General features: G+C 54.7%; 5 protein-coding genes across 5 annotated transcripts; all 5 read left to right on the forward strand.

Moving 5' to 3' along the window:
- Positions 1–462: 462 nt before the first annotated feature.
- On the forward strand, positions 463–3,209 carry M421DRAFT_67237 (putative histone deacetylase; the record flags this gene model as incomplete). Its single annotated transcript, XM_033596382.1, has 8 exons — positions 463–1,029; positions 1,112–2,121; positions 2,172–2,283; positions 2,337–2,435; positions 2,486–2,577; positions 2,624–2,703; positions 2,751–2,869; positions 2,928–3,209. The coding sequence occupies 8 exons, from the start codon at positions 463–465 to the stop codon at positions 3,207–3,209; spliced, it is 2,361 nt and encodes a 786-aa protein (XP_033446820.1).
- A 1,180-nt stretch (positions 3,210–4,389) lies between these two features.
- On the forward strand, positions 4,390–6,298 carry M421DRAFT_422543 (uncharacterized protein). The gene is made up of 3 exons (XM_033593200.1): positions 4,390–5,094; positions 5,190–5,788; positions 5,859–6,298. Exons 1-3 carry the CDS (start codon positions 4,639–4,641, stop codon positions 5,980–5,982), a joined length of 1,179 nt encoding a protein of 392 aa, XP_033446821.1. The 5' UTR covers positions 4,390–4,638; the 3' UTR covers positions 5,983–6,298.
- Positions 6,299–7,466: 1,168 nt separating this feature from the next.
- M421DRAFT_102321 (cyclin-domain-containing protein) lies at positions 7,467–8,800 on the forward strand (the record flags this gene model as incomplete). Its single annotated transcript, XM_033586758.1, has 2 exons — positions 7,467–8,284; positions 8,341–8,800. 2 exons carry the CDS (start codon positions 7,467–7,469, stop codon positions 8,798–8,800), a joined length of 1,278 nt encoding a protein of 425 aa, XP_033446822.1.
- Positions 8,801–9,998: 1,198 nt separating this feature from the next.
- M421DRAFT_67213 (uncharacterized protein) lies at positions 9,999–12,449 on the forward strand (the record flags this gene model as incomplete). The annotated part of the gene is made up of 3 exons (XM_033596379.1): positions 9,999–10,802; positions 10,867–12,031; positions 12,085–12,449. The coding sequence occupies 3 exons, from the start codon at positions 9,999–10,001 to the stop codon at positions 12,447–12,449; spliced, it is 2,334 nt and encodes a 777-aa protein (XP_033446823.1).
- A 235-nt stretch (positions 12,450–12,684) lies between these two features.
- On the forward strand, positions 12,685–16,403 carry M421DRAFT_422547 (armadillo repeat domain-containing protein). The gene is made up of 3 exons (XM_033593201.1): positions 12,685–13,344; positions 13,409–15,060; positions 15,110–16,403. The coding sequence occupies exons 1-3, from the start codon at positions 12,984–12,986 to the stop codon at positions 16,271–16,273; spliced, it is 3,177 nt and encodes a 1,058-aa protein (XP_033446824.1). The 5' UTR covers positions 12,685–12,983; the 3' UTR covers positions 16,274–16,403.
- Positions 16,404–16,548: the final 145 nt, after the last annotated feature.

Consider the following 16,548-nt stretch of genomic DNA (forward strand, 5'->3'; position numbering starts at 1 on the left):
ATAGCCCTGCTTGCGACCAGGTTGCTACTCAGTGCGGTCGTAAATTGCGCTGCGGATTCCTAGCATCGAAGTTGTCCTTTTAGACGAACGTTGATTCCAACCCTATGAGCTAGAAGATACCGGTACGTTACGTCAGAGCTGTAAACCTTCACCTTGCACGAACCTTTCCCAAACATCGTCATCCTCTTTCTGCTGTCCGCTTCTTGCTATACGTTTTCACTTTTCACTGCCGCGCTCAATATCAAGAGCCAGGCCTTTGAATTCTGCAGCAACAGGCAGTCATGTGCTTCTCTTCTTCTCACGTGCTTCCTGAAACATGAATCAGAAGTAGATGTGGGTTTGCATGCCTTTAATGTACCCCTCCTAGTTCATACACAGGATGCTGACATGTTTCCGCAGCCGCTGGTCTCTCCACATTCACTGCGAGACGCTCTGCGCTCGCCTGGCCGTGCGGCCGCAAGTATGAATGATGAGGATGTGCCCATGGAGGACGAGATAATCGCCTCCACCGAATTTAACAATGGGCCCGCAGCCTACGCACCAGAGTTTGTAATTCCGACTGATGTTTTCGCAAACCCGAACATAGCGCATCTCCCAAAAAATGCGCAATTACCACCCCTTGAAAGTTCTTCGATCGCACGTCCAACGTCACATTATGCGGAGAGTCGATCAGACAAGATGGACGTAGCACGAGCAACTCCCCATCGACGTACTAGCCCTCAGGTGCGGATACCACCGAAACCAAGATCACAGGCCCTCCCAATTGCAACCTTGAAAACAGGCCTGGTTTACGATCCTCGCATGCGGTTTCACGCGGAGATCCCGAACAATTCTACCATAGACGACATACATCCTGAGGATCCACGCCGCATTCACTCGATATTTGAAGAGATACGAGAAGCTGGGCTCGTGCGCGGTCCAGAGAGCTCGGAGATCGATGATCCTGATGATCATTGCTGGAGAATAGGGATTCGACCAGCGGAGAAGCACGAAATCCTGACGATTCATACACCAGAGCATTACGACTTTGTCTCTTCTTTGCCTCGTACGTCTGCACACCCACACTAATTTGCATTTTGCTAATGTGAACGCAGACATGACTATGAAGGAGTTGACACTCGAGGCGCTAAAAAGGGATTCCATCTACTTTAACCACTCTACTTACGACTGCGCCCGATTGGCAGCAGGCGGCGCTATCGAAGCGTGCAAAGCTGTTGTGCAGGGATCCGTGCGCAATGCGATTGCTATCATCCGACCACCAGGCCATCACGCTGAGAGCGATTCACCTTCCGGTTTTTGCATTTTCAACAATGTTCCTATTGCAGCGCGCGTGTGCCAAGACGCATATCCGCAGACCTGTAGGAAGATTCTGATTCTCGACTGGGACGTACACCATGGCAACGGTATCCAACACGCGTTCTACCGCGATCCGAATGTGCTATATATCTCATTGCACGTCTTTCGTGGCGGCGACTTCTACCCCAACCTACCCGACGGCAACCTGACGTACTGTGGAGAGGGAGATGGCATTGGGAAGAACGTCAACATACCCTGGGAAGAACACGGCATGGGTGACGCCGAGTACTTGTACGCTTTCCAAGAAGTTGTAATGCCAATAGCTGGTGAGTTTGATCCAGACCTGGTCATTATCTCAGCTGGATTCGACGCTGCCGAGGGAGATGTCCTCGGCGGCTGCTTCGTCACTCCAGCCTGCTACGGTCACATGACACACATGCTCTCGCGGTTAGCGAAAGGCAAAGTCGTCGTGTGTCTAGAGGGAGGCTACAACCTGCGCTCAATTGCGCGCTCTGCGCTCGCGGTCACTAGGGTGTTGATGCAAGAGCCCCCGGACCGACTGAGCGAGGACTTGCAGGCACCGAAAGCCACTGCTGTTCGTGTCATCGAGCAAGTAAAGCGACAGCACTCGAAACACTGGAAATGCTTGTATCCAAAACATCTCGACCGGACAGACCCAGGTTTCGCAGCTACAGATGCATTGCACAATGTCATTAGGCAATGGCAAAGTCAACGACTTGCTTTAGAGCACGGCATGACACCTCTGCCCTTACAAATCAACTATGCTGGGCTCTCACAGACTTTCGAGCACAACGTGATCGCCACGTAAGTACTGTGCGTTGCGAAGTAATAAAATCATCTGACCAGTCTTTTAGCCCAGACTTCATGGAGCGAAAGCCGCTCCTCGTGATCCTCCACGATCCACCCAGCTTCCAAGACCATCCAGACCCAGTCACTGGTCGACGAGAATTGCACAACACCTGGCTTGTGAGTCAAATCTACAGTCTCGCGCTGTATACCCGCTGACCTTGAGCTTAAAGACTGATGTAACCAAGAGCTACATCGACTGGGCCATAGAAAACGGCTTTTCTATTATCGATGTGAACATTCCTCAATTTGTTGCTGTAGAGAGCGAAGAGGTCGGTACTTCCTCCCTGGTCGCCACCAATCGAAGCTGACAAAGATACAGTCGAACCTTGGCTTTACCAAAGCGGACGATCAAAAGGTTCGGGCTGACAAGACGCGTGAAATGGCCAACTACCTCTGGACCAACTACATTGAGTCAGTAACCCGTAGGTGACTTGAACCACCACTGACAGACGCGTAGACCCAACAACGCAACCCAAGTCTTCTTCATGGGTATAGGCGATGCTTACCTCGGTTTGGTGGATCTGCTAAGTCGCAATGGTCAGTTACTATTAGGTCGGATCAAGTTCTGAACTGACAAGCTCCAGAAACCACCACGGACGAATCATCGAGGCTGGAACTTATCATAGGATTCATTGCTGATTCAGCCATATCGTCTGTCAAGCGCATTAATACAGACGACGACATTGGGCTATGGTATCACCAAGTATGTTCGCAACATCCTCTCTCACAATATGGACGTCAGCTGATCTCACGTTTTTCAGCACACCAAGATTTTTGTTAAGCAAAGCCACTACGCCTTTAATCGTAATTTGACGAAGAAGCTGCGGAAAAAGCTGGGCGACCTCCAGCAATCAGATTGGAACACCTTGGACGATATGCTGGTCGGGCATCGACAGGAGGTGATAGATCTGCTGTTGGAGAAGAAGAGCGAATTTACAGACACAGATGCTAACGGATTGCGAGGTCTGCCACCTGTCGGTGTCTTTTCAAGTCCAGTGCCCAAGAGTCCGAGAAGCCCGATGGGCTTCGGAAGGTCATTTTGATGTTGCCAGGGATGAGTCTGTTAGCCAGTAATACTGTCTCTCACGATCGCCACGGCATTCGATGTTGGCTTGCGCTGTCGCGAGCCTCGGCGCCACCGGTCCATATGGCTTTTGCGAGTGGAGTCCGGGCAGGCTAGTATATTACTCGTGGTGGAGCTGTTGAGGTTTGGATCAAGCCCCGAGCATCAGCAACAACGTTGCATACAGAGTCCGACATGCTGAAAATTGCTGGACAAGTGGGTGTACCTCCAGCAGGTAGAATTACTCAGATCATATGTAACCATCACTCACATTGTTCGGTACATATTTTGCCGAGTCTCACTGTCGATTATGTACGCTGCATGCTGACACACCTACTTTTAGAACGTGCTTCCGCTCCTGGTCATGGATCGTTATTGCCAGTGTAGCTCGCATCGAGATCGAGTTCGCGCAATGGGTATCCTGGGAACACCCATGCGATTCCACCTGTATGCCTAGTTGGAGGCTTTCACATCTCGTACCACGAACGGGATGTGCTGATGTAAAGACTCAAGGACGCACAGCCAAGACCGCCGATCTCGCTTGACGCGAATGCTAATTGCGGGGTTAAGCTCTTCTGATCTTAATTACTCCTCTTGTCCCACCTGAATCCCATGAGACTGGTGAGAGTTTCCACCCACGACAGCGCATTAATCCAGCTGCATTATGTTCCAAAAAGTAAGCTCCAGGCCAGACGTTACGCAAGTTCTTCCAGTAGGTTTTGGTATGAAAAAGATGGCAGGACTTATCCATAGCTGAGAGCAGGGGACGGGAAAGCTCCCCTGTCAATCCAGCGAAGGAAGCGCACAACCACAAGGCCTACAGCACCGCCTTCCTATTTATTGCAAGAGCGCCACAAGGCCATCCATCTCAAGAAAGACCAATACATGCGTGCTGACAGACGGCCCCGCCGCGGTGAAAGGTCAAGCCCAGAGTCACTCGCATATTGAACCCGTGGCGACCATGCAGCGCAACAACAAGCGAGGCCATTCAGCTTGTGCTCGTTCAGCCAACGTCCGTTGTGCGGCGGATAATTCACAACCCCGATAGGTTGAGCTCGTAATCTTGGCTCCCGGGATAAATAACGTGAGTCCTGAGAGGCGCAATGACCCCTGAAGCTGAGAAGGCTGTGTGGAGACGTTGCTGACGGACGGGCGAAGCACAGATGCTGTGCTGGTAACCCGGAGGTGGCATGCGGCATGCTTGTTCAAAAGGTGGCAGTCAGCCGTACGCGATGGGTCTGTTGCTGCCTTAATTACGCCCGTGGAGGTTCTCAAATATTATTATCATCAAAGAAGTCAAGATTGGGGCATCGCTGGGGTCTTATATCGACGAACTACGCCGTCGCACACCGACGAATCGAACCTGGTCTACTACTGCGCCGCACAGCCCCTTTCATACAACAGAGAGCATGGTCCGTATGAGGATCGCGAGGCTTGCTGTGGCGGTCGCTGCTTGTCAGCTTCTGTCGACGACTTCAGCACAGATAACAACATCATTCACATCGGCAACAATATCAACATCGCTCGCATCGCGAATTGAAATTCTGTCATTATCGGCAGTGATAGCAACCCCCATAAGCAGTGAAAGCTCCTCAACAAGATCAGGATCATCGGCGACACCAAGCACATCTAGTGAACCTCAAGTCCACACTATCAAAGCTGGTTCTGGTGGCTTCAAGTTTACGCCACAAGAGCTGACCAACGTATCTGTCGGCGACATAGTGACATTCGAGTTCTATCCTCCAGATCATTCCGTTGTCCAGGCAGAGTTTGGTAGTGCTTGTGTGCCATACAGCTATGTCGACAAAGACCATGCCGGCAAAGGCTTCTGGACAGAGACCCAATGGGTCAACACGACTGCAGATGTGAGTAGCCGACTTCACTTTTGATCTTCGACATGTATCGCATGCAATTTGCGGGGCTCTTGATCTTTTCTTGTTCATACTCTGACTACCCTCAGATCACTTACCACAGCATAACCATCAACGACACGCAACCCATCTTCTTCTACTGTGCAGCACCCAACTCTTGCAAGGGTGAACTCATGGTCGGTGCCATCAACCCCAACACAACACAGACCCTCGCCTCCCAGATACAAGCCGCAAAGAACGCAGACTTCCAACTTGCAGTCGGCGACCCCGTACCCAACGAAGCAACATCCACCATCCTCAACGGCCCAACCTCGACTCCCACCTCTTCATCCACAGGCGGTGGTACGCATCTGTCGGGCGGCGCAATCGCCGGCATCGTCGTCGGCGCCGTCGCCTTCCTGGTCATCTGCGCCGCGCTATTCTTCTACGTGGGGCGCTCCAAGAGCCTTAAAGAAGTGCTCAAACACCAGGGCGCGAATGCCGGTAATCCTAATAGAGCCTCGACGCCGGGCCCGGACATGGGATACATGCCGCACGACCAGAACGTGCCGCGATACGGCAGCCCCGCGCCACCGTACGGACAACACAATGTCGGCGAACAGTATCCGAGTGGGTGGCAGGGCAGCCCGCAGATGCATCAGGGCCACTTGAGTATGCAGAGCCAGATGAGTGGGATGAGTCAGGAGCAGTATGTATTGTCCAATCTTAAGATATACTTTGCAAGTGTTCGAAGAGTGCATTTGGCTGACTGAACATAGGCTGGATTACTATAAGCATAACCAGGGACTTGCTCCGCCTGTTGAGCTACATTCGCCTGAGCCGGGACAGCAGGAGTTCAGGGCGGAGTTGGCGGATAGTGCGCAGAAGCCGCCTAGGACCTGAGATAGACGCCTGAACGGCGATTTCATCGTGCTAGATGCCATGGCACAAGGAGTGTTGATCATGCCGTACCGGGTGTTTCGTCGATGGCTCGAACGGCTATAAAATGCTAGGAGAACCAAGTTGTCTTGGGAAAGCATTTGATGCTAGCATGCAGAGGGCGGTGTCCTGTTCGAGTACATATGGGTACTGGGTGCATGCGTGTATGATTTTACTTTTCCCTCCGCTTCGGCGACCCTTTTGATACCACGCCTCTACCGGAGACCAGGGCAATGATCGTTCGTTAGTGCATAATTATAAAGGTCATCTTCAGATCCACATCGTGCCCAGTGAGTACAAAGTACCTCAATGTCTACTAGCCCATAACCCGTCAGATACTGTCAATCTATTGGAAAGGCCGCCGACAACGCAAGTCTGGGAGATCTTTCGTAAGCACAGTGACGCCCAGGCGCTTTGCTCTGGTCAAACAAGACGATTGTCCCCGCCAATTGAAGACGGCGTAAACGGCGAAAGTGGTGCACCGTTGTCAGTGACCGTGGTACTGGGGAGCACGTGGGCGCGATTCGAGAGCTCATTTGTGCAGCTGGAAAGCGCATCGCCGTTCCCATGGGATTTTAGACTTTGCAACACGACTACAGCGTGCGTCTAAGACGTGATGGAGGTGTGCTTGCAACAGCCGTGGAAGGTGAGGCGTATCGCTGGAGCTGTGCGGCGTTGAGCTTACCACCTGGGCCGTGGTTTCGTTTGCTTTCATAGATAAGGGCTCTACCAGCGCACGATACGGCCGAGGCCAGACGCGGGGTGAGCTGTCCTGTGGCTGAAGGAGGGTGCGCTGGATCTGGCTTAAGGTAACAGCGTACCAAGATTTACATTGTTTGCATATCAGTTACAGCCCTTTGAATGCTACCTCAGACACAAGACACCATGGCCTAAGGATCTGCTCCCAAACCAGGCGGCTGACTAAGTCGGTGTTGCCCTAACTTAGCGCTGTCGTTCGCCGGTAGCGAGCACCGGCCTGTGACGACTCTGAGATTGGTGCTAACGTCGGTCGCCGGGCAGAATGCTGGGCTCTGAGTGAAAGTAAATGCGGTGTACTTAGTAAAGTGCCGGCTAGGTATTGCGCAATTGCAGTCAAAGCAAGCAGAGCGACGCAAGTCATGGTGTCATGGGGCTCTGGCTGCGCAGCAGCAAGGGGCATGCGTCCAATGGCAGCGGCCAGGGCAGACACGTTCGTGGTGCTCGCGGGCAGCTGGCCTCGCGCGGGCTGCGACTTTGGCGGCCAAGCTTTGCGGATGGCTGTCGGCAGCGCAATTCTCTTTCATTGCGTCTGCACGCCCGCACGGCAGAGGCTCTTCTCCACAGCGCTGCACTGGATACGATGATCTTGGGCAACTGTCGCGGGCGCATCCTTACACACGCACGCAGGAACTGAACGACATCGGCAGGCACAGCAGCTCGACTGGCCCAACCACCAGACGGGACCCGCGATGCTGACCTCGTCTTCGCCCACCCTCTCCGCGCCGCCCTCGCCCTCGACGACGTTCCACCCCCACAGCGCCCAAAGTGCCCACAGCGCCCACTCTCGCCCGTCGTACCATGCCTCGCGCCGCACCTCTGCCTCATCGACCTCTCGCTCGCCGCTGTTCCACGCCGTGAGCTCGCAGACTGCGCGGCGCTTCGACACGCCGCAGACCCCCAAGGCCGTGCCGCGCTTCAACGCCGCCCCCTCGCCGCAAGGCACTAAGCGGGCCTACGCCGACGCCGCCACTCAGTACTCGCCCGCGGGCTACCCACCCACCTACCAGCCGCCCGCCTACGAGCCCGCCGCGTCTGCCCTCAGCGCGCCCGCCATCGTGGATGCACCGCGGGCAGAGGTCGCCGCCTCTGATGCGACTGCGACTGCGACTGCGACTGCGACTGCGATCGTGACTGCGCCTGTGGTTGCGACTGCCACCACGGAGCCGCCAGCGCCCCCCGACCCTGCGCTGGGCGTCGACCCTGCGCCAACGACCGCGCAGCATGTCCAGCCCCAAGCCCGGAAGACGCCGAGGGACGCTCCGCGGGACGAGCATCAGCAGCGCATAGTGCCCACTGATGCAAGCGCCGCATCGAGAGAAGAGGTGCCGCCGTCGCCCGCCAAACGGCTGCGGCCGCCAGAAGCCAGCGTCAAGGTCATGCCGCTCAAGTACGAGACGTGCGACGTCAAGGACCTGGGCGTGCTCATCTCAGACATGCTCATGGAGCTGGTGCGCCTGAACGACGGCTATCCTCTCCGCGACGGGCAGCTGACGCGGTTCCACTCAAGGCATGTTGAGCCCCAGCCAGTCTGCCACACGTTCTGAAGACTAACACTCTCCGCAGAGCACCGCCTGGTATATCGGTCCGCGACTACCTGCTCCGTCTCATCGTGCATGCAACGCTCTCCCCGCCGATCCTACTCGCCATGGTCTTCTACGTCGACAAGCTCTGCGCTACGTACCCGGCGTTCACGATCAGCAGTCTGACAGTGCATCGATTCCTCATAACGGCAGCAACTGTGGCAGCAAAAGGGCTATCGGACAGCTTCTGGACAAACACACTCTACGCAAGAGTGGGGGGCGTCAGCGTCAGGGAGTTGGCACTCCTGGAGCTGGAGTTTTTGAGGAAGCTCGACTGGCGCATTGTGCCCAAACCTGAAGTCCTGGTGGACTACTACAAAGGCCTCGTAGAACGAGGCGATGGATATACCATGGAGAAGGAGCCGGAGTCGGCTCCGAATCCCAGCCTTGAACGGTTGACAAGCCCTACAGGGTCGGCAACAGGCATCCACACCAGCCAATGAAGAATCGAAGCGGAGGTGGGCATGACAGGGGAGCAACCGCTTGGCGGCATGCTACTATGCATGTGCCAGCCGGAAGTATCGATGCATGTCGGTCGACCCGCCCTTCTGAGGTCCGGTCGCACAGCCGGGGGAGCATATGAGGGCAGACAGCTCCGTCACCATTGGAGATATAAAAGAGGAAGGCTACCGTATAGTCTGCTGGCAGGCTGGTCCGGGGACCGGCTATCACTACACGAAGGAAGCTCTCTTGGAGAGAAAATTCAACTCGTCACCACTCAAGACGACGAAAGTTGGGATGCTGTCGACGACAGCAATCCGAGGTCGTACCACGTGTGTAGCACTGTGGCACGATGCCGTTTGGCACATTATACACTCACGAATCAAACGGGCGAAAAGCATTTCAAGGCGTACATACATGGACAGGCGTATAGCAGAAGGCGTACCGTCGCTGGTTAGCCCAGGTTTTGTGAGCATAGCACTACCTGAATTCGAAGGACGATGCGGGAATGTCTGCATGGTCTAAGACAGCGATTGGATAGATAGCACTAGTGAACTGACATCAATCCCCCGATCGACCAAAGTGTTGTCGTTTTGTGCAGTGCCGGAGGATCAAGCAGCCAACAACGTCGGTGGTGAACAACGTGGACGATCAAGAGCCAGTGACGATCGCACCCCGGCCAGAGGCCCGTACCGCAACACAATAGTGAGGCTAGAACTCCACATTCCATGGCTCCTCTATGCATCCCTTTCGCTCCCTTCCGCAGTGAGACTGCGGCGCTGGCAATGGGCACCGAAGAATGACACGCGCAACCTTTGCGATGTCTACAGACGATGTCGGTGTTGGCTCACCTAGTACCTGATTGTGAAACCTATCCGCCCACCACAGCCTCTCCCAACCCCGCTGCGCCCGCGATCTCGTCCTGGATTACATTGGAGGGGTAGTGCTCACTCGAGTTGAAGACCTCCGCGCCTACGAATCGATCGGCGCTTGCGAATTGCGGTAGGCGCGTTTCCATCGCGGCAGCGGCGCAACGAAGACCATAGGAGCAGGTGAAGTCACGAGAGCCCTCACCATGTCTCCAGCAATGTGGACCCTCGTTGTGCCCTGCCTCGGCTCCCTGCGAATCGCGAGTAACCAACTGACCCGCGTTCCAGCGTCGCACATAACTGCAGCACCTGATCTTGCTATGCCGAAGACATGAACTCGAACGTTGCTAGGTGCGAGCTGGGCCAGCATCGATACGACCGCACAAGATGGGGCAGTCAGTACACTGAAGCACCGCATGCATCTCTACCGTACGCCTTCCCTGAGCAGCCTGTCGCGCACCTCGCAGAAGGCTTCGATCAATTGTCGCTCAGGAAGATACCCAAGACACGCACGTCTCCAATAGCCACACGCACCAAGATCACACGCCATGGCTCGCACAATGGGCCCGCAAGACCCTCTTCTAGCGGAGGGGAACCGAGCATGCCCCCGCACCGATACCCCTCCGCTGGTCGATCCACGTCGTACTCGCAGCCTACGCCTCTTGAGGAGTTTCGCGCGTCGAGGATATGGCCTCCACGCGGATACAGACAGGACGAGGCGCTCGAAGCGCGGGAGGCTGAAGAGCTCATATGCGCTGGGACAAGTACATTCCAGGGACATGCGTACAAATCACACAATGCGCCGGCAGGGTACAGCCATTTCTATGCTGTACTGGACGGCGAACACCAGAGCAGGACAGACCGCGCGCCCTTCCCGACGAGCGCCTACAGGGACATGTCGCTGGACTTGGTTGGCACATCTGAGAACCAGTCTCCATGGGCGTCTTTGGAGCAACCGAATATGGCATACGCTTTTGGTAAGAGCGCAGGGACTACCACACTCAATCACTGGACAAGCAAGTCTTCTAGTACACCACCGAAGGTCGAGCGCACTGGCACGGCGGTACCTAGGAAGATGAAGCTGTTGCAGATTTTGGATCGGCTACAGCACCTGGAAGCAGGGCTTGGAGAAGATGTCAGTCAAATGATCCGCCTCAAAGATACCCATTGGAACAGTGACCTAACATTTGGTTTGGTAGGATCCGGATGAGATGCAACGGTACCTCTACAGCACGCTTATTGAAGACCCCGCACACCTTGGTGGACGCCCGTTCATGAGCATGGAGCAGCAGATCCAGGACATTATTGATATCCTGATGAATCCGCAGTGGCTAGACTTCTCAAACCCAAGGAACCAGGTCGTGGCTAAGTGGTTTGACTCACCGGATCAGCGTAAGAAGCAGGATTTCTTCCACCAGTTGCTGCTCTCTGTTGAGTTATACCTGCGTATACAGTCATCGCAGTACAATAGCAAGTACAAGCGGAAACTCATACTCGAGCTACACCCCGCGGTCGCTTGGGATCTGGCTGTTGCGCAGCGGTGGCTAGAGAACATGTCTATCACGAAGAAGCGCGAGTCCAAACAGCAAAGCACATTCAGTTTTCAGCTCAAGAGCAAGAGCAGGCAGAGAGAGGCTTTACGGAAGTTTGCGGAGACGCTGAAATGGCCCAATATGGATGAGGTCGAGTACATCCTAGAAGAGGAAGATGCGAATGAGAGGGCTCTCGAGGACCGCTCGGCGGACGCCATGTCCTGGTTCTCAGGCATCATTCTCCCAGGCAGGACTTTGCCATGGCTGATCATGAACAGCTTGATAGACTGCGACCGCGACACCGGTCATGCTCTCAAGTACCTCACCCATATGCAGCCAGCATCAGGCTTTCAATATCGCGCAAACACATACTGGTCGACATCCTGCATCGTCGGCAAGGTCCTCGGGGCTGCGCGAGGCGTCAAACAAGTCGCCGGCTGGGTGGGACCATGCATCTTCACACCTGACCTGAAGCGCACCGAATGCATCAAAGTCAAGCAATACGAATCTCCGGACCCACGTTTGACCGAGCACGATGTCGTATCGATGGAAGAGCGCACGGGTCCGCTAGGTCCAATCGACGAGACGTATCCGGTGGATGACTACGAGGTCCCCATGCCAGACACAGAGGACGTGACAGATCTCATTCGGATCGAGAAGCTCGCCTTCCTGCCTGCAAAAGAACAACCTTCTAGTGCGAGAAATCTCCCTGGTGCACCGATGCTCTTCGATGCTGCGATTCATTTTGCGTGCGGTGGGAGCAGTTGGCCCCTAAGACTGAAGTACGATGTCAGCTTCATCAACGCTTTCCCATGCCACCAGGGTCCACACGGTATGAACTCTCTAACCATCATTTCCCCATACTGAACACTGACAAGGCAACAGTTCTCTTCTACGATTTCGCCTACACAACCAAAGCCGTCGACGAAGGCCTGATCGACCTGCACGACTGGGGTACACAGAGCGGGCGCCTGAAGCGCCCCTCACCTCGCTCGAGCCCTAAAAAACTAGCTCTCGAGAAACCAATTCCGGCGCACGAACAAGTCCAGAAGGTGCTGGCGATCGAGGCGCTGGGTGTCAGTGATAACGAGGTCTTTGCCAGAGCGTGGTGTGCGCATCATGGGTTCAGTGCGGTTGTGGCGAATGTTAAGGAGACGTGTATGGCGTGTGCGATTCGGGAGGCGTATGCGGCGTGTGTTAGTGTGGTTATACTCACGGAGGGTGGGAAGGAGAGGGAGAGTGATTCTTGAAGGCTGGACGTGCGTTGATATCGATGATGTGGCAGATGCTGAATTGCATTTACGTGGCATGGTTATGGGCATGCCGAGGTTATATGGATATGTGTTATGAATGTACGGTCTACCCCACAGCTCAAGCTGCAAGTTCTAGGATGATCTTCAACAAGATGTATTCATGATGTGGCACGTGCGCTCTGATCTGACGTGTGAGGCATGGATCATCATGGATGGCGGCTGCGGCGACGCGCAGCAGTCAGTCCTGGAGCGACACGACATCCTGCAGCTCGTTGCGCCTGCCAATCGCCGCGCTGTTCTTTCTCTATCATCTTTTGTAACTGCCAACAATTTGCACCTTCCACGGTCTGTAATTCTCTCACCAAACTACCCGGCGCGTCGAAGCTAGAGTACGAATGCGACGATCTCCCCGCATATCACCGACCTCGAAATCTCACTGAGGCGTTGAGCACCATTCTCAATTGCTTCTCCGCCGATCGTTTCTAACCTCCTGCGATCGACCCCTCTCACATCCCAAACTAAACTCTGAACATGGGTCGTTCAACCATACCCTCCGCTCTCGCTGAGCTCTCGAACCCAACATCCTCCGAAGCGCAAGTTATCGCCTTACGGAATCTCAAGAATGAGATTGTCGGACATGAGCAGAGAAAGGAACTCGCGGTCACATATGGCGTTGTCAGGCCGCTCGCTGGGCTGCTGAGAGAAGGTGTGCGGAGAGGAGGAAAGAGGCGGCACAGCAATGGCACAACACAAGAAGCTCACAATGGCGCTGATACTTCGTCAAGACCGGCTGCTGCTTCGCGGATACGGTCAGCGCAAGCACAAGAAGAGTGGAGAAAAGAAGACGACCTGCGATTCCAGGCTACACTGGTAGTCGGCAGTCTTGCGAACGGTGAGCATGTGACATCGCCGCACAAGAGCCGTTGGGGGCATGAAGGCTGATGTGTGTTGTACAGGTGGCCCGGCATTCACTGCCCCATTGCTCGCAGGCCATGTTCTTCCACCGATGCTCGAGACGTTACGACTGGGCGAGACGCCGAATCGAGTCCTCACTACGACTCTTATGACGCTGAATCAGATCGTTGATGCTGTTGCGCAGGAGAAGCCTGGTCCGGACACGAATGGGACGAGCCTTGCGGCAGTTGTGAGGGAGCAGGTGTACACGCGCTCGGTGGTTGAAAATATTGCAGAGATACTGGCGCAGACGGCTGGTTCGTCCAAGGTAAACCAGCAGGTGCTGCTGGCGATACAGCTCCTGATCAAGACATGTGTGGAGGACGCTCACAAGAAGGTGCTTGTTGATGCTGGTATACTGGACATACTAGCCGTCAAACTGGCCAGCATTGCGGCAGCAGATGATTCAGTCCCTCAGACTGACTCGACACGATCGCAGCGTGAAAACGTACCGTCAAAGTTCCTGTCCGAAATCGTCGAGGCTATTGCAGCCATCATCAAGGGCTCGCATTTCTACGCCGCCCGCTTCCTTTACTCGCAACCTATACAACAGCTCTTCGGCTGGCCGAAAGAGCGCACCTCGGCCGCATACGATGCACATAGCAGCTCCAAACAGTCCTCGTGGGACAAGCTGATACCCCGCGTGCAAACGATAACGAGCAAGACCGATCCATACACTAAGTCCTGGCCAGCGCTGGGCTCCTACACCGCAGTGAGCGGCGAGAGCTACGCGCGGCTGCCCAGTATGGAGACAACGACACAAAGCTCCAACCGGAGCGTCATTACAGACGAGTCTGAATCTCCGCTGTTTATATGGCTTATGTATGTAGCTCGGCGCGGCGAGGGTGCGGAGCGCTTGTCTGTGTGCTATCTCCTGGCACTGCTCAAGAATTTTGGTGAGAAGTGGCCACTGAACGATCCGTCGAAGGTCATAAGAGAACGACACTTTTCGTATCTTGTCATCCCACTTGTCGTCAAGATGATCGAAGAGTCGTCTGAGCAGGCGAAGAAGGCACATACTCTCATCCCTGCGGCGAGAGATGAGGTGCGCTTTGTGCTCGAGCGTTCGCCCCTTGTATTGGCTGAACTGGTCACGGGCAACAAAGCGCTTCAGACGGCTGCTGTGGATGCGCATGTCATGCCTATACTTGTGCAGATCTTGAAGAAGTCTTTCGAGCGAGTCACGACCAATGCCAAACCCCTCTGGAAACCAAGAGCAGCGTCACACGAAGTGAAGGATCAAGTCATTGATCCTGAGTCTTCGACATTGGGGAGATCTGGCCTCAGCGTAGATATTCTACACGCCTTCCGGGTCAGAGAAAGCGCACTGCTGGCTTTGGCGGCGATAGCCGGAGATCAAGATCCATATAGGAAACTGGTTATCGAGATGGGTGCTGCGACACACATCATCGAGTCTCTTGTCCCGTACTCGGAATCGAGTGAGAAAGACGGCAATCCTGATGCTGTTCTCAGGGCAGCTTGCACCGCCACGAGGTCGCTGTCAAGATCGGTCAGCGTACTCAGAACGAGCTTGATCGATCATGGCATCGCCAATCCTGTGTTCGAACTGCTGAATCATCAGAGTATAAAGGTGCAGATTGCGGCCACGGAGGTGATCACCAATTTGGTTCTGGAGGTGTCGCCTATGCGTACTGTGAGTGGTGCAAGGATCTCGACTGTACGCAGTACTGACTTTCTAACAGGAGATCATCGAGGCTGGAATCATGAAGACCCTCTGTGAACATTGCCGGTCAGCCAACTTTGATCTACGTCACGGAAGCATTTGGGCTTTGAAGCACCTCTGCCTCGGTATCCCGGTTGCTATGAAGATACAGTGTCTCGATGAGCTGGGTGTCGGCTTCCTCATGCAGACGCTCAACGGCGAATTCGCGAAGCCTGCAATGGGCACGCCGAATGCAGCCGGTGAACAGGTCGACATACTGAACGCTGTCGATGAGCCGCACATGGATGTCGACGATGATCCGTCTTCAGACGAAGACGAGGACACCATGACTGACGCCATACCTTCGATGCGGCGGCACCAGCGTCCTGGATCCCGGTATACGAGTGCAACAAACATACATGACCGTTTACAGCAAATCAAGAACGACGAGCTGGATCCGCGGACCAAACTCGAGCGCGAAGAACAGGCCATTCAGATGCAGTCGCTTGACTTCATCCGCAACTTCTGCGCCGAAGAGAAGAAATCCGGTGAAATGATTGACCACCTCCTCAAGACCTACGGTCATAGCCGGTTCTTCGAGATGCTCGATTCCAAGATCCGCCCTAAGATACCTTCGCCCGCATCCTCCCAACCTCAGATGGACTCACCAACCCCATCCTACTGGCCCGGCACAACCCAACAACGGCCTCCGTTCCCTAGTTCGCCGTCAACACAACCAAACTGGTCCACCTACCACTCGAATGCGATCCTCAAAGCTGCCATTTTCATCTTGGTCCACCTCGCCAACGGCCGACCACATCATCGCACACTCCTACTTGGGCAAACAACCCTCATGCGACATCTCCTCCCGCTCTTCTCGCACCCCGCGCGCGACGTGCGGCTTGGCTGCGCCTGGATGGTTATCAACCTCGTCTGGGTGGAAGACCACACCGAAGAAGCTCCGACACGGGAAAGAGCGAGGGTGCTGAGGGAGATGGGTTTCGAAGCCAAGGTCAATGAGTTGGAGCGCGACCCGGATCTGGATGTCAGAGAGAGGGCAAAGACGGCAACGGATGTGCTGGGCAGGATGAACGGGGAGGGTGGCGAGAGGAGAGGGGGAAGTGGGTATGCGAGTCCGAGTCAGGCGTTTGGAATGGAGGGCTTGAGGGGGTTGCAGGGGTGGGGGAGGGAGTCGAGAGGCTGATGGTGAACGGAGATGTGTACAATGTGTAGAGTAGCCATTCTGGGGTTTTTATTGCACGTGGATTAGCGGTCGCACGTGGGAAGATGTCAATTGCTGGGGTATATGAACCAATTCGAGATCTGGTCTGTCATCTCCTCTCCACCGATTCTCAAAGATCTGTATGTTCCAAAATTCTCGACGGGACTCTGATGCACACTGATGTTACTTTCGAAAGGCAGTGAAACTATCGACGTGTCTTCTGATTTCTTTCTCCCAGCAGTTTCATGAGTGTCTGT

The sequence above is a fragment of the Didymella exigua genome, assembly GCF_010094145.1.
Source record: "Didymella exigua CBS 183.55 unplaced genomic scaffold M421scaffold_21, whole genome shotgun sequence".
Taxonomy (NCBI): domain Eukaryota; kingdom Fungi; phylum Ascomycota; class Dothideomycetes; order Pleosporales; family Didymellaceae; genus Didymella; species Didymella exigua.